The 18,515-nt window shown below is 34.7% G+C and overlaps 1 protein-coding gene across 1 annotated transcript in view; it reads right to left on the bottom strand.

Moving 5' to 3' along the window:
• The window catches only part of SASS6 (SAS-6 centriolar assembly protein), a 52,627-nt gene extending 34,221 nt beyond the window's left edge, over positions 1-18,406 (bottom strand). The window contains exons 1-8 of the mRNA XM_081308863.1: positions 18,311-18,406; positions 12,785-12,845; positions 11,183-11,262; positions 10,123-10,227; positions 9,136-9,307; positions 8,447-8,512; positions 7,300-7,419; positions 2,683-2,874 (exon numbers count right to left, since the gene is read on the bottom strand). Of these exons, the coding sequence (XP_081164989.1) occupies positions 2,683-2,874; positions 7,300-7,419; positions 8,447-8,512; positions 9,136-9,307; positions 10,123-10,227; positions 11,183-11,262; positions 12,785-12,845; positions 18,311-18,375 (861 nt within the window). The 5' untranslated portion in view covers positions 18,376-18,406. The remainder of the gene's footprint in view (positions 1-2,682; positions 2,875-7,299; positions 7,420-8,446; positions 8,513-9,135; positions 9,308-10,122; positions 10,228-11,182; positions 11,263-12,784; positions 12,846-18,310) is intronic.
• Positions 18,407-18,515: the final 109 nt, after the last annotated feature.

The raw sequence follows: 18,515 nt of genomic DNA, 5'->3' as shown, positions 1-18,515 counted from the left end.
CACACCCACTTATTTGGCAAAAATTGGAGTCTAACAATATCAAGTGTTATGACGATGTTGATGGTAGTGAGTGTGTAAGTTGGTACAACTTACACACAACAACCACATTGGGAAAGCCATTCTGTGATTTGTACTAAGGCTGAACACATGCACACACTAGCACTTTTAATCTCAGTACATACATTCACAGACACACACACACAAACTTGCATATGTACCCAGAGATGCACATAATAAGTATTTTCAGAATGATCTGGATCACAATAACAAGAAGCTGAAAACAACTCAAATGTTCATCAACAGCGATGTAGGTAAATGTTAGTATGATCTCACGATGGAAGCCAAACGATTGTAAAACTCAACAAAAAATAGCCAAGTGCATCCATGTGGATAAAACTTGAAAATGTAATGTTGGGTGAAAACAGCAAATTATGGAAGAATCCATTGGATAGGGTTTCACTTATCTAAAATGTAAAACCATGCACTGTTCATTAATGCATTGAACAGGGATTTCTTTCTGTTTCCTACGTAATAAATCTAAAACTAACACCAAAAACACAAACTTCTGTAAGGTGGGGGTGATCGGATGGCCAAGGGAATATTGCACACACAGGGTTGGGAAGTAAAAAAAAGAAATCACAGTGATTCTGTTTCTTCAGTGGCTACGTGGGTGTTTATTTTATTGCCATTATTTACATACATATATATTTCAAAATAAAAATTATTTTGATAAAGCAAAGGGAATGTCATAGGCAAAAAAAAAGAGTATTAATATCTAAAAATGTAGTTTTAAATAATTAGGTAACTGAATACTAAGAGATTAAAAAAAAAAGTTCCCAAGCCTCATAATTTGTAAGCATTTTGCAAATCTTGGAAGAAATACTTTGGTTTGGATCATATTAAAAAAAAACAACATAATGAAGACTATTAATATACTATCCAATTTCAGGTCTGATAGAAAAAATTATATACCATTATAATGAAGCAATTAGACTCCCAGTGCACCATACATGAAATATGAAATGTTTTACTAACTAGCATAAAAGGTCAAAGGGTGTAGGTGAAAATAACTGGACATCCATTGTCAAGGCAGAACTCTTATGAGGATCTGAACATAAAATCAGTAAATCTTTTTTTTTTTAAAGAGAGAGTGAGAGAGGAGAGAGAGAGAGAGAGAGAGAGAGAATTTTTAATATTTATTTTTTAGTTCTCAGCGGACAAAACATCTTTGTTGGTATGTGGTGCTGAGGATCGAACCCGGGCCGCACGCATGCCAGGCGAGCACGCTACCGCTTGAGCCACATCCCCAGCCCAAAAATCAGTAAATCTTTAGAGCTTCTTGGCATAACTGACTACTGAAATTAAGTCTGGTTCTCTTTGCTTTTAAATACAATAAACTAATCTACAAGCCAGGGGCTGGAGATATAGCTTAGCTGGTAGAGTGCTTGCTTTGCATGCACAAGGCCCTGGGTTCAATCCCCAGAACCATATTAAAAAGAAAGAAAAAAAAGAAATAAGAGGTATCAAAAATATCTACAAGCCAAGCACAGTGGTGTATACCTCAAGCCCTAGCTATTTGGGAAGCTGAGGCCAAAGGATCATTTGAGATAAGGCGTTGAAGACCAGCCTGGGCAACATAGTGAGAACCTATCTCAAAAAAAAAAAAAAAAAAAACCAAACTACATATACTTTCTGATAACTCATGTGATAATAATGTATAATAATGCTAGGTAAGAAACTATCATCTGTGCCAAAACATCAACAAATATGCTATGACAGCCAAGATTTTAAAACTTCTCTGAGAGGCTGGGAATGTAGCTCAGTGATAAGAGTCTTTGCCTAGCATGTCTGATGCCCTGAGTTCAATTTGTAGCATGCAAAAAAAAAAAAAAAAATTGGTGCTTGAAAGAACAAAGTAGTACCAAAGATAGGCAAATAATACATGGATTTCAATGCTCATTCTTCCTTAGGTAAGTTACTTAACCCCTCTGTAACTTATAATACAGGGATAATAACAGCACCAAAAGAATTTTAAGAATTGAGTGAAGGTACACAAAGCACTCAAGTAGTAACCATCACATATTAAATACTTGGTAAACATTAACTATTATTACCTTTACCATTATCACTACTATTACGGAACACTAAGCCTCATATAATTGTCTGATATATTATGTAGGCTGAAGGAAAGAATTAGCCCTGTCACACTGAATACCCCATGAGATAAAGACACTACTATTAAAAAATACTGAAAAATTGGGGCCGGGGCTGTGGCTCAGTGGTAGAGCACTTGCCTAGCATATATGAGGCACTGGGTTCGATCCCTGGCACCACATAAAAATAAAAACAAATAAAATAAAGGTATTTTGTCCATCAACAACTAAAAAAATCTTTTTTAAAAAATATATACTGAAAAATCAGAAAGATGTGCCAAAGAACTGCTCCTCTAGGTCCTAACTAAAGATATCCAAGCCTACCTCAATTCTGTCTGAGTTAGCTCTTTTTATCAAATTTCAGTCATTTTGCATTTATCTGAAATGATTATCCTAACACCATAAAAGATCTTTGTGGTACATCCAGAGAACCCCATCCACACAAGTAATATAAGTAACCAAATTAAAATAAAGTGACCAAATTAAAACACTCTTTTAAATTAGGATGCAGGGGTAGAAGCCAACATACCTCTTCAACACCAGAAAGTTTTGCTTTAAGTTCTCTAATACTGGAGTCTCCTTTATATTTCCTTTCAGTTAGGTCTTTATTAAGTGCCTCTAACTCTGACAATCTGTTCTGTAGCTGGTGGATATTTCGTTGATGGAGGATTTCTAAATCTTTTTTCTGTTGTTCATGCTGCTGTTGATATTGAACCTGTACCTATTATTGAATAAAAATAAATGAAAAAAAATCACAAATATATGTAAAGATTTGAAGAAAAATAACCCCAATTTCTTCTTTAAAGTTATTAGGTTTCCTGTTTTTAAAAAGGTCTATTTTCAATTATGGTTTTCAAGAAGGAGAAAGTATACCAATAAAAGCAAATCTACCATTGTGATCTTGTTCAGAATTTCTACTTCTCTTAAACTCACATGTTTGGAAGTAATGATCATTAAGTTAAGGGAAGAATGATATATGATTAAGTAAAAAAAGAAAAAAATGTATATCTAGTATGAACATATTTGCACTAAAGAAAAACTAGTACATAAGAACACTGTTCTTGCTTAAAGCACCACAGTATTGTTTCAGTTCTTAACAATCAGTATATATATATATATATATATGTTTTATAATGGAAAAATATCTGTAACTGTAAAAATGGCCAGGTTTAATCACTGGTCCAATCTCATAGTCAGCAGTTACATTTTATCAACTATAAAATGTGAACATAGTTGTAATGATGCAATCTCTGATGCCTGTTCCAATCATACCACACTATCTATTAATGAACACTATCAAATTCAAAAATCTTTTTAAAAAGAAAGCATATTTTTTTGATTTTGAAAGATATATACATTCTTAAAGGCACATTGGGTATTACAGATAACATATAATCCTATACAAGGAGTCATTCTTAAATATTTAGGAATATTCCTGTCTTGTCATTTATATATTCATATTAACATCCCACATTTATGCACAATATACATATTCAAATTTATGAAACAAAATCAAGATATGTACACAATTTAACCATATTTTTTATTCCTGTACAATTTACATGTTCTCCCTTTGTAAATATTTCATGCCATAGCTACTGATAATTCACCTAACCCCTGCTCCAATATAGACATTTTAGTTTCCAGTTTTTCACAATTACAAGTAAAACTGTATTAATCACAGATCTGAAATCCAAAATCAAAATTAGTTTCTCATAATCAAATTACAGATTGGAGAATATAAACAAACAAAAAAAAACTAATAAAGTTACAAGACTGGCCAGGTGTGGAGGCTCACAAATGTAATCCCAGAGATGCAGGAGGTTAGCAAGTTCAAGGGTAGCCTCAGCAATTTGGCAAGGTCCTAAGCAACTTAGTAACACCTGTCTCAAAAAAATAAAAGGGGCTGAAGATGGAGCTCACTGGTAAAGCACCCATGGGTTCAATCTCCAGTACCAAAATAAAAATAAAAATAAAAAATAACATTCCAGAAAACTTGTTCCCATTCAAATTCTTATCAGTAGTGCAGGAGAACTCCTCTTTCATAAAATATTCTGAGACTCTTACAATTACTACTTTAGGGAGTCCCTCATTTTTGGAGAGAGAGGGCAAATGACATAAAAACTAGAAAGGAGCTCATATAAAAATGAAAATACCATCATGTAAAATACTGAACAAGTAATCATGAAAAAAAAACTAGAATAAGCCTATGAAGACATTAAAGACAATCAATAGAGGACAAGTGCAGTACAAATAATGAGTTTATTGTGGTCCTTTTCTAAGGAAAGAAAAAGAATGAGTGATAGGATTACAAAGTATATATTTGTTTACTTCTGAATCATTTGAACTTTTTAGAAAAAAAAAAATAAGAAAAATCATTTCCATTCTGGAAGACTAATCTTTGGCAGGATAGCTTCAGGAAAATAATAAAACCCAATGAAAAAGGGATAATTTGTACAGGTAGAAGCATATATGTCAAAAGAATATCTTATGGGGGTTGAGTAGGGAACAATGGAGGAACTTTGGATTGGACAGAGGGGAGGGAGAGAGGGAAAGGGGGTGGGAAAGATGGTGGAATGAAATGGACATTATTACCCTATATACATGTATGATTACACAACCAGTGTGATTCTGCACCATGCACAGCCAGAGGAATGAGAAGTTGTGCTCCATTTGTGTACAATGTGTCAAAATGTATTCTGTGGGGAGCCATCCTGACACATGACTGGGCAACTCCCGGTCTGGGTCTGAGGCTTCTGGCTGTGTCGGAACTTTCCCGGACCTCTCCTGATGAGAGAACCCGTCCGTGTGGGGGTGTGACTGACCACTGACCCCAGGGGCCCAATCACTGACCCTGACCTTGGAATGCGGCCCCCCCCTCAACCTTCATTGGATGGAATTCTCCCCTGAATTTCTTGTTCCCCAATAAAAGGCTACTCCCTGGCATGTTCACTCTCTCTCTCTCCTGCTAGCCCTGAGTAATCCTTGCTGCCCTGCCAGGCGGTTAGAGGTGGAAACCAGAGAGGGGAGCCGTCTCGGACCTGGCAATAAAAATAAGGTAACTGAGTCTGTGTGTTTTATTTTGATCTCACTAGATAACTTTTATGCCAAGAACCTCATTAATGAAACCATTGCGCTGGCCGCATGGTGGAGTATTCTGTCATGTATAACTAATTAGAACAAATTAAAAGACTACCCTATATAGTCTTAGGGCACACAGTAGTTTTAGGAGAACATCAGATGCAGAAAATTATTTGGGGGATGGATTTATAAGAATCGAAAAACAAACATTAATAGAAAATTCTATGAAAAAGAAAAGTAAATAAGTAGGATCAAGAAAATAATACAGGGGCTGGGGATGTGGCTCAAGCGGTAGCGCGCCCATCTGGCATGCGTGCGGCCTGGGTTCGATCCTCAGCACCACATACAAAGATGTTGTGTCTGCCGAAAACTGGGAAATAAAATGTTAAAAATTCAAAAAAAAAAAAAAAAGGAAATAACACAGGACTGGGGCTATGGCTCAGTGGGTTCAACCCTTAGCACCACGTAAAAATAAATAAACAAAATAAAAATATTGTGTCCATGTATACCTAAAAAAAATTTTTTTAAATAATAATAATACATAAAAGAAGGATGATTCTACTTGTTGCTAGGACTTTCCTCACAGAAAATCTACTATTAATATAAAGAAATCATTGTAAAAACAATTAAGACAACTCATATATTGCTTTCTTTTAAATATTTTTTTAGTTGTAGATGGACACAATACCTTTATTTATTTATTTTTATGTGGTGCTGAGGATCAAACCCAGTGCCTCACGCATGCCAAACGAATGCGCTATCACTGAGCCACAAACCCAACCCAGTATATATTGTTTTTTAAAAGCATGAGAAATAAGTATGAACAGGCAAAACTAACCAATAATGACAGAAGTCAGACAAGTGATGACCTTCTACAAGAGTATTATATAAGTCAGGAAAGCACACGGGGAACCTAGATGGGTAGTACAATTTTCCAAATCTTAATTTTGGTGAAAGTTACACATAAAAAAAAATCATCTGTACCCTCAAGTGCAAACATCTGGTAAAGTGAATAAAAAATTTTAGTATTAAAAAAGCTATAAAACAGGGGCTGGGGATGTGGCTCAAGCGGTAGTGCGCTCGCCTGGCATGCGTGCGGCCCGGGTTCGGTCCTCAGCACCACATACAAACAAAGATGTTGTGTCCGCCGAAAAAGTAAAAAATAAATATTAAAAAAAATTCTCTCTCTCTCTTCTCTCTCTCTCTCTCTTTAAAAAATAAAATAAATAAAAAAGCTATAAAACGGAAGAAAGAAGTCATACTACAAAGCAATAGAAAAATGATAATTACACAACAAAAGGGAACAAAAGATATTAAAAGGTAATCCTCAAAACAAAAATCATCAAAAGTCATGTTAAAGGTTGCTTATATTCCCTCTAAATCTAAGAAATGTAAATCAAAACAAAGTACTACCGTGATACCTATCAGGTTTCAAATAAGAAGGTTAATAATAATAATAATAATAATAATAATAATAATAATGAAATAATTATCTTAGGGATTATATTTAGTATGACTTTTTTGAGTAGCAAATTTACAGTATCCCTCAATATTTTATATAGCTATATTGCAATCTCAACAAAGAATGTCCAATGCACTATTGTTCGTAACAGCCAAAATATCAAAGCAGTTATATATCCCCCAGTAAGTAAATAACATTATATTCGATGAATACTATGCGGCCACTAAAAAGTAATATCTGAACTGATAGAATTATCTTATGCAAAGTGAAAAAGGCTATAATCTTTTATCTAATAAGACTTTAATAGTACAGAACAAAATTAAACTCACCATGTGTGCACATATATCTATAATTATAATTTGCATTAGTATAAATAAACAAATATTTATAAGTCACATTATTTACACATGCAGAGAAAAGTTCAGAAAAATCATATCAAAATGTTTATAAATTATCTTTTAGTTTAAGTTTGAAAGATAAACTTTCAATTTTTATATACTTCATAATGCTTGAACAACTTAAAGCAAGCATTTATTACTTTTATAATTAACAAAATCAACAGCAATAAAAATTTATTTTTCCAGTTACTTCTAATATTCTTACCTGTAAAGCCTTTTCCTTCTCATTCGTCAGTTCCTGAGAATGCTTATTTGTCAATGATGCTGTGTGTGATTCCCATTCATTCCGTAACTTTTCTAATTCTTGTATTTTTTCTGATAATGTCTATATTAGAATTTGGTACAAAATATTAAGATAATCTCCCGAATATTTTACACTTCTGAATAACACACAGCAATACTTAAAAGGGTATTAAAGAAAGTGAAATTTCAACTTGTCAAGACATACTCAAACCTTTTTTATATTTTTATATTTGATGTTTTATATTTGAGGGAATCAAGATTAGAATAAAAGGAATTTTAGAGCTCAAGTGGTCCAAAATTAAGCTTAATTATCTTTAATTAAACTTTTAATTATATCTAGCACTTAGCCTGGAATGGTGGCACACTCCTGTAAACTCAGCTACTGGGAAAACTTGAAAGAGAAAGACTCAAAGTTCAAGGCCAGACTGGGCAACTTAGCAAACCCTGTCTTAAAATAAAAAGGGCTGGAAATGTAGCTCAGTGGTAGAGTGCCCTTGGGTTTAATCTCCAGAAGCATTCTGGTATTAAGAAGTAAAGCAACCTAGGTGGAACACTCAAGTCATAAAGAGGAGTTAATTTCTTATACATGCAATGCAGTAACATGATCCCCAGTATTTTCTGCCTGAAGCCATGCAGCTTATCAGGTAATTTGGGGAAAATGTGTCAATTTAAAGGACCAATGGCAAAAATGCAGTAGCTACAACTGAAATGAGATGAAGCCCAGCAGAGGAATTAATTCTAACCATAAGGGAAGAAGGTTTAGAACATAGGAACTGAAAAGCCATTTTAAGTCAAAGAAATGAGGTGAATAAAAGGAGAGAAAAGAACTAATATATGATAGAAACTAAATATCTTATTTCATGAAGAATTACAGAAAGCATGTCATATTGGAGATGATAGAAGTTTTTAGTGGAATTAAGTAAAGGAGAAAGCATGACATTAGGAAATTAGTAGGTGAAAGGTAGCAAAAAGCAGGGGAAATTCAATGGTAAAATACTTTGAAAGAAAATATAAAGCATGGACTTAATTCAAGAAGCAATTAAGAATCAATATCTGACTGACTTACAAAGACAAAGACATTTTGACTTTCAAAATGAAATATGAATTACCTTTTGTGTCAAGTTCAGTTGTCTAGTAACATCATCTAGTGATTGTGTCAATGATAATATTTCTTCCTATTTATAAAAATAAAATAGTACAGTTTATAATTTAATTCAATCATTTGTAGCCTTGCTACTCAAAGTATAGTAAAATAAGTACTGGCATCATCCTAAGAGCTTGTTAGATACACAAAATCTCAGATTTTCTAAATCAGAATCTGCATTTTAACAAGATCCCCAGATGATCTATGCACCATTTACAGTGGAAATGCACTGATGTATAACATTTAATGTAAAAAAATTTCTAAAAACTCTCAAGTGGCAACACTATGATTTTTCTTGTGCTATATATCTTATTACATTTTTTAATATTCAAGACACTTTCATATATATAATCTCATTTAAGAAGAGCTAGATAGAGTAGATATTCTCATAGATATATACCACTGATGGAATCATGACACAAGTGTTTTAGGTAGCCTGCCTAAGGTTATAGAACACTAGTAAAAATCTTGAGACCTAAGTTTCTCAATTTCTGGTCTAGTTCTATACTTGCTGTACCTCAACTAAATGAAAAACAACAAACTAAGTTCATTACATGCAACAAACCTTTATTCAGAAAACAAAAAATAAGGGCAATGCAGCTCTTTAGTGATTTATCAAAATACTTTGAAAACTAGTTTAAAAGAAAAACTTACCTTACTACATTTCAAACAACCTGCTAGGAATTTCTTTATTTCCACATCATTTCCAGGTAAGAGTTTTAGTGAGAGATGTGTAAGATGCTTAAAAGGATTTGTCTCTATCACATTTAAAAATGCAGGTGAATTATCCAAAATAGCTGCTGGAGAAACTAACTGTAGCAAAAACCTTTAAAAAGAAAATGTCCCATTATAACAAACTAATGAAATAATGAAGCTCCTCTTCTTAGAAAGACCAGAAAAGAGAGCACATTGAAATCATAGGGGCTAATGTAAAAGGACTCCTACTGGTAAAAGATAAGTTGGGGTGTTGGGGTGAGAAAGGTTGACAAAACACAGTAAATATATAAAAGTCCTTGAGTTCATAGTGAGAAGGCAGAAAGCAAAACCTAAAACCAAAAATTCATTGAATGCCACAGGAGTAAACAGTTTACGAGCTCTTAACTATGAAAGCTAACAATTTAAAAGTATGAATCAAGCATTTATGTTTTCCTATATGAACTTGCAAAGTCATCAAATAGCCCTGCTTGATAAGGCAAAGTTGATAGAAGAATTATACCAACATAGAAAGAATGATAGATTTAGAAAAGCATCATTTTGTTGTTCCTATAGAAATAAATGACTGAAAAATCATCAATTGATGAAACCAATATAAGGTTGATGGCAAATGGCTTAGGCATTAGCACCCCAGATATGAACATGTACATACAAAATCTTATATTTCTTGTTTTCCAAGATCAGTAAAAAAGCAAATACTTGATGCTATATTTTAGATAACTTCAGTGGTTTTGTCAAAACATGAGAATTAATAGTTAAATATTTCTGATTTTAATCAAGACTCCTTTAAGTTTGAAATTTAGTGGATCTCTAATCCAGTTTTAAAACAAATAGGGTTACTTAGAATTCATGGAAATATTTTGCCATCAGCTCGTCTTTCAAAGGCATCTATCTTGTTTAATAATGTAGTATTCTCATGCAACTTACCTTGGAATTTCTTTAACATGTTCTTGAGTACACTGTTGAAGGAGATCTATAAATTTTTGTGGGAAAGCTAAGAAGTCTACCAGAAGACCTTGCTGGAATTTTAAACTATATAAGAAACAGGAAAAGAATTTTTAAAAAAATTTAATTACTATCTTTTATATAATTAATACCCTAAAAGATTTTTTCTTTACTAAATACCTATTATAATCAAGAACTAAGCTAGGGAATTTTATATTTTATAGAATTTACTTAATGAGAGAAAAAAGTAAAGAAATTTAGTCAAAGCTAGAAATTTCTGAGCTGTTATATGTAGACTTCTGATATTCTATGAATATTTATTTTCAAAGACATCCTTAATCAAGTGTGGGAGGCCGACATAGCATGTAACCAGCGTTTGCTTCCCCTCCTGGTCAGCTGAGACACTGTAGGTCACCCTGTGATCTGGTTGCTTTTAAGTAACTGAAGACGGTAGCCAGATCTTAAAGGTAAAGAAAACATAAATGTGTCTCCCTGGATAGGCGTGTCTTCCTACAGCCCCATGGGTTGAGCTATGCTCACTTGTTCCTTTGTGATATTACCCCTTGCCCTGTTTGGGATAGAATGTTCCTTGGAAACGCCCTTTGTGTGTCCCCTGCCTTTGGGTGTGGCCTTCCTAGATGTCAGTCAATCTGCTGACAGCAGACATCATGAAGCTAGACTCAGCCCCTTAAAACCTGACCCTTTGCCTTATTTGAATGGCTTCTCCTCAATAAAAGGGGTTAGCACTTGCTTTCTCTCTCTCCTTCTGCAGACCCTTAAGGTCAGAGAAGCCGTCACAGCATCCCCAAAGAAAAAGGTTATTTCTGTCTCTTGTGTGGTTATTTCATGCAGCCCAGTTCCCCTGGAGTGACCCCTGAGTGTTTTAGTGACGTGCAACACAGCAATCAAGTGTACAACAAACAATCCAGTATTCCCAGAATAACTAAAAGTTCTAAATAGGTATGTTTCAAAGAGAATAGTACAAATACATTCATATAACTGAGAAACTTATTCCTAGTTTTAAGAACAGAAAAAAAATTACCTTTGAAAATCTTCCTCAGATATAATAAGATTATACAGAAAAAATGGATCTGTATCATCAGTCAGACGAATAACCAAATCCTAAAAAGAAGATTTAAAAAAAAAAAAATGTTTTCAGAAGATTTTCCCTCTTGAAAGGAAAATTATCCAGTAAGATCAACATATTATCATGATTACTTCAGTTAACTTTGTTTTCTGGTGCTGTTTATTTTTTATTGTTCTTTAGAGACTTAGAATCTTAAACAGGAGTAGATATTCTGCTACTTGAAAGCCTTAGAGAGGTCTGTAAAAGTAAATTAAATACTAGGAATTGAAAGTTTAGGAATATAATCCTATCAGAGGCATAGGGAAATTTAGATGAGTCTTTACTGCACTATGGCATAATGGCAAAAATATTCTTTACCACTGAACGTACTGCATTCAATTATATTTTGCTTTCCTTAAATTAACTAACCTGGTATTTCATAAGCAATAAGTGTATCAACAGAAGAGAGGAATAATCATCCATCCAAGAGAAGGAAGGAGCTTCTGGGGCTCAGGTAAAAGATAAGTATCAGGTGACGTACTGCCAGGTATTCTTATTAAGGGTCTATTCTCTCCTACTCCAGCTGGCTAACCCATCTGTCTTCATTTTTCTAACAAAGTGTGTTCCTTTCATAAAGGCTACTTCCCAGGTTATCAAATTTACAGTGTGGCAGAGCATTATAGCAGCCAATGCTGACAGAAACAGACATCAAAATTATGTATGCAAGGAAAATATGGTGTAACTACAAGATCAGCAGGGACTAATAAAGCACTAAGCATTCATGTTATGAATAAGTTTGAAGTAAAATCTATTCATGACTACCAAGGAACTGCTAGGGCCCTAGAAAAATCTAAGCCATTAATAAGTAGAGCTAGGAAAATGAAGAGGTTCAGCAGGTACAAGGAATAATACCAAAAATGCAATCAATAATCTCCGCCCTGGAAAATTAATCATTCAGGTATTTGCTCTGCCTTATAATGCCCCATTGTTAAGCAGCTTCTACTGAAGTACTTCTTGAAATTCACTCCAAGATATTATTAAACAAAACAAAAACAAAAGCTACTACTTAGATCCTAAATATGTTCAGGGAAAGCTATAACAGAGAAAGCAAATGCTGTATTTCTTAGCCCTCTGGTCTATTTCCTTAACCCTCTGGTCTATTTCCTTAGCTCTGTTGATGACTCTTACTTTTGAAGATCAGATGGAACCAATGTTCCAAGTGCCTGTCTTCAAAAAGTAAAGATTCAAGAACACCTCTTTAGTACTTCAATTTATTCTGTTCGCACATTTATAGCATGAAATGCCAATTTTTTAAAGCAGCAGAACATATCCTTGCAACTTTTAAATGTTCTGGGCAAACCTAAGAATTACCACAACCCCTAATTCTTCATGTATGATTTAAAAATATATAATTATATTCTAGTTGTCTCAGTAGATTTCACCATCTTAGACTGAAAGTTACAAAATGGCCCAAAATTAAAAAGCAAGATCTAAAACTGAAGACCTCACATTCTTGAAAAAACAAAATAATTATCTACAATATTCAGAAATTATCACATTTTGAAAAGCAATACTAACCTTTCTATGAACTGGATTAGAAACTGATTGCAGTTCAATGCTTACTCTAACATTTATTCTCCTATATGAAAAGACAATGCCAACAGTTAGAAACATTCAGATGAAACAAGTTATCACCATCATTTGTATTAACTACTTTTGAGTCTTAAAAGCCACAAGACTCTTCACAAGACTTTTTACTTATTTTGCTGTGCTGAGGATTAAACCCACTACCTTGAGCATGCCAAGCAAGAACTCTACATCCACATCCCCAGCCCAATGGACAGACTTTCAGAAAGCACACTGGATTTGAAGTTTGTTATTGTTGTTCTTCTACTAAGTAACCTAGTAGCTTTTAAAGCTAAATTTTTCTCACCTGTAACATGGGGGATAGGATAAATGGGATAACAAATATGCCTGGTACCACTCTGGTATATAAACATACTGCCCTGATTCCAAAATACCATCTATTGAAAGACAAACCATCAATTTAGTAAAAACTTTTTTCATTAAAAAAAATAATAGGGGCTGGGGATGTGGCTCAAGCGGTAGCGCGCTTGCCTGGCATGCGTGCGGCCCGGGTTCGATCCTCAGCACCACATACAAACAAAGATGTTGTGTCTGCCGAGAACTAAAAAATAAATATTAAAAAAAAGAAAAAAAATAGGATTTCAAGTGATCGAATTGACTTATCACAGATTACATTTTAAAAACTTAAAATGTAGCTGGACCGGGTGGTACACACCTACAATCTCAGAGAGACTCTGAAGGCTGAGGCAGGAGGATCACAAGTTAAAGGACAAGGCCATCCTCAGCAACTTTGTGACCCTGTCTCTCAAAAAAATAAAGAAAGAACTGGGGACATGGCTCAGTGGCAAAGAACCCCCTGGATTAAATCCCCAGTACTAAAAATAAAAAACTTGAAATATGAATATTAGAATGAAGAATATAACATTCTCCCTACTCTTCACACATACATGTTTTTTAGATATACAAACTAAGACTTTTCCACATTCTACTACTTATCTACTACAGAAAAAAAAAGTATAAATATTGCAATCAAGTATTAATGGGAAAACTTGGAAACGATTCTCTAAGATTCAACTGCTTAGGTATTTTATCCTCTAATTGGTAACTGTATAGTCCTTTAAAATGTGTCATTTTTGTTAAGTTTTTTACTGAACATATGAGTAAATGCTAAATATTAGTTTATATGAGGAAGTTAAATGTTACCACTTAACTGTTATCTGAAAAGTAATAGCAGCACTGATCTACACCACAAAGACAGAAAGAATTACTTTTAAAATGAGAATATGGTATTTCTATTTTTCTAGTATTGTAGAGCAATGTATGTGAAACACATCAGAATACCACTTCAATTTCACTTAAATTAAGCTTTCTTGGGAGGAAAAAAACTTCAACTTCCTAGTTTGTAAGACAAGCAAGTTCAATTAGATGGTTTGTGAGGATTTTTTTAGTTCTACAATGTCATTATGTCATGTTTGGTTTTCATCTTTCTAAGTTTATTCAAGAACATACTCCCATAGTGATATGAACTGTGACAACTTTTTATGCTTTACAGCTTCACAGTTTTAGAATCAATGTCAGACTTCATAATTTGTAGGGAAAAAAAATTCAAGAAACATCTATTTAATAAAATGTCCTTTATATGATAATTTACCAATCATATAATTATATTCTTGCATATATTCAAAATGCCTATATGTATTAGATGTTGGAAGGAAAATGGAGGCAAGATCCATAAATTAAACATTCTCCATGTTTACTTTGATAACACCACAGAAATATCTTGTAGAGAAAACACCAGGGTGCATGCCTGTAATCCCAGCAACTCGAGTGGCTAAGGCAGGAGGATAGCAAGTTAGGGTCTCACTCAGCAACTCAGTGAGACTCTAAGCAGTAGACCCTGTCTCAAAATAAAAGATAAAAAAAAAAAAAAAAAAAGAGGTGTGGCTGTGGTTCAGTAGTAAAGTGCCTCTAGGTTCAATCCCCAATACAAAAAAAAAAAAAAAAAAATTGTAGGAAAATCTGCGCTTTCAGAAATATCTATCTGAAATCACAAATCTTATTTTCTCTATATAATGGTTAATGACAAAAGACCTATATAAAACAAATCAATAAAATCTCAATAGAAGGTATTTCTCATCTCAGTATGTGTCCCACTCTGAATACTATGAATCTACATAACATCCTCCAGGTAGTAGATTTGAACAGGTGTTCTCTTATTTAAAAAAGCATCTTAAACTTCAGACACTAGATGAACTGGATTCTAGCCCACTGCTGTCACCCAGTAGCTGTGATCTTAACCTCTCAATTCAAACAAATGAAAGCTACTCTAGCCAGCTACTATGCCTGGTGCTAGGGATACAAACAGAAACAAACATGGTCCATGTTTTCAAATTGAGGTCAGATCAAATCACTTTTCCATAGATTTGCTTCTGATTATATTTTATGAATTCTTGAGAAGGGAAAGGTTACCAATACTAACTGAGTACCTGGTGGACAATTTACATATCTTATTTAACAACAATAATCTTATCTACTTTAACAAATAGTTTAAATCATTCTAAAAAAATTTTTATGGAAGAACACAAACCACATTGCAAAAACTAAATTAGAACTCAGATGTCTCACGTACACCATGCTAATAAATGAATAATTACTTTCAACTTGGGCAACTTTAAAAGATCCTTATAATGAAAGAATTTAACATACACCTTGGAGATTATGAAAGAAAAAGCATTGAGGCAGAGAAAATAGCAGGAATAAAGTACGGTATAGAGAGAACATGAGATACATTCAGAAAATAACAATAATTCTTTCATAACTAACATACCAGAGTGGATTTTTTTTTTTTTTTGAGGAAAGAAAACTGGAAAAGCGGATTGGTAACAAATCATAGACTTCAAAACTTGACATCATTTTCCTCCAGAGTTCCCTGATCATTAATTACCTCTATTCTTAACTGAATTTCTTTCTTCTCTATGACTTTAATAATCACACTATATCAATAGCTAAAGTTTAATGAATGTTTATTATACTCTAGGCACTATTCTAAGCACCTTAAATGTATTAACTCATTTCATCCTCATAATAATCCCATGAGATAGGTACTATTATCATGAATTTTAAAATGCGACACAGAGAAGTTAAATAAATTGTATGAGATCAGGGTTGGGGGTATAGTACAATGGTGGAACACAGGCCTAGCATATGTAAGGTCCTAGGTTCACACCCTCAGTACACATACACACAAACGCGAAATATCATAAAAAAGCTTTAAAAAAATTGTACAAGATCAAATAGTGAATAAGTGGCAAAACTAGAATTTAAACCAAGGCAATCTGGCTCGAGAGCCCATACTTGTGCTGTGCTGCCTTTCTAAAGGAAATCTTTTGATTTCCCCAATTGAACTCTGAGTTCCTTGAGGGCACAACAATTATTGTTTTTTTGTTTGTTTAGTGAGTGAAGGAAAAGGGAGCATTTCTATCCTTCGCACCTAGGACAGTTTCTGGTACATAGTAGCCATTTGCATCTATTGGTTGAGTTGACTGGCCTTGAATAATTAAAGAAATCTAAGAGGTTGTTCTTCTATAGGTTAGGAATAGTAAATTATTCTGTAAAGTGCCAGAGAGTAAATATTTTAGGCTTTTCAGGTTAGAGGGTCTCTGTCTCAATTACACATTTCTTTCTTTCCTTCCCTGCAGTTCCTCCCTCTCCCCATCCCCTGCCCCACCAATGCTGTGAATAGAACCCAGAGCCCCACAAATGCTAGGCAACTGCTCTGCCACTGAGAAATATCTCCGATCATCCCCCTGCAAAAAAAAAAAAAGACACCATAGTACAATTACTCATTTCTACCCTTGTGCAAAAATCAGCCAGAGACAATTTGTAAGCAAATAAACATGGCTATGTTCAAATAAAGTTTTATTTGTCTCACTGACTATTTAGTTTGCTGAATTACGCTACAGATCCTAAGCTATATGAAAGATTACTAACAAGAAGAATGAAAAAGCTGAAATTATGTTTTAAGACGATAAACTGAGATAACAATGTACAGAAGGAAAAGAGCTAAGAGTTTCAATGTTGGAATCAGAAATGATGATCCCTTTTTCTTTGTATAATCATTGTAGAACAGTGTTGCCCTATTAGATCTGTGACAATGCAGGTCACAAATATGAGCAATGTATGTAATAATTTAAATTTTCTAGAAACCACATTTTTAAAAAGCTTTAAAAAGCAGGTAAACTAATTTTAAGAATGCATTTTATCTGGCCAAATATATCTCAAATATTGCCATTTTATCAAAATGAAAACTGAGAAAGTTTACATTCTTTTTTCCCCACACAACATGTTTTCAAAATCCAGTGTGCATTTCACACAGCACATCAGTTTGGATGTGGCTAGTGGATACCATACTAGCAGAACAAAAGAATAAAAAAAAACTAGGGGGGGGTGGTGGTGGTTGTTATATAGCTCAGTGGTAAAGCATGTGCTTAACATGAGCAAGAGCACCGGTTCCATCCTCAAAACCAAAAAAGAAGAGGACAAAGAATGACCAAGCCAAATAACAGATCTCCCATATGAACCTTTGGTTTTGGTACCATCTCCTGTCTGGCTTGCCAACTCATTTTAGATTCAATTCTTAATTACATACTACAGTTTAACATTACTGGCAACTCAATAAATCAATGTCATTTTATGCTACACTCTATGCCATTTAGTTTTTAACATACATTTTCCACTTGATCCTCATTAACAACTATGTGGGTAGTATGCTCTATCAATGTCACAGATGAGGAAGCAATGTTCACAGAAGCTAAGAGTCCGTGGGTGGAACGAAGAAAAAAAATTAGATCTCCTGACTTCTAGTCCAGCCTATTTAGGGTCTAGTGGCACCACTACCTTAGTCAACGTTGCAATTTTGCACTTAGTTGAGAGGCTGGCCTGTCTTTCCTCTACTGGGCTGTAAACTACACTAAGACCAATGTATGCCCAGTTCTCTGCCAGGTGTTTACAAGGAGGCAACATTTCTTGAGTGAATTCGCTGAGTTTCCGATTTCTCATTGTTTTTGATCAATTAAAAGTAATTTTATGAGTAATGTGAATAAGACCACTGAAATTATTTCTTTTTAGTTGAAGTTGAAAAATGTATTCCCAGAATGAAAAAAATGGCTGGAGGCCAAGGCCCAAGTTCTCATGCTGACCCAGCCACGAGCTCACCGTGAGCCCTGGTGTCAATTAATTTCTCTGGGCCAGAGCTCTTACCTGCCAAAAATGAACACTAGCCTATCATCTGCACGGTGCCATTCCGAAGTTAGGGTTTTTGACATACTCAAAGTGAGTCAGTTTCCCATTTCCCCATCCCTTTCCTTTCGTCCCCTCTGTAACAGCCAACTCGGGGAAAGACGAAACCAGGAGGTCCCCGCCGGGTTCTCTCTAAGAACCCACCGGCCGAAGCCGCCATTTTCCCCATTGGCCCGACCCCAACCGCCACCCGCCGACACTGGGTGACGCGGACCTAACCTTTCCTCGCAGTCTTTGCATTTCATCTGCAGCGGAACTAGTTGCTGGAACAGAACTTGGCTCATGTTGGACCCCTGCCCCGGCCGCTGTGCGGAAAAGCCAAACAGGCCGGCCCTCGGTAGTAGCCTGAAAGACGTGCGGGTCCTGACAGAGTTTTGAGTTTGGCGCTCGGTTCCCGCGGAGGAGGCGGGGAGAAACAGAGGGA

The sequence above is a fragment of the Spermophilus citellus genome (genome assembly GCF_964194105.1).
Source record: "Spermophilus citellus genome assembly, chromosome: 9".
NCBI lineage: Eukaryota > Metazoa > Chordata > Mammalia > Rodentia > Sciuridae > Spermophilus > Spermophilus citellus.
This window is presented reverse-complemented; position numbering and strand designations above follow the sequence as displayed.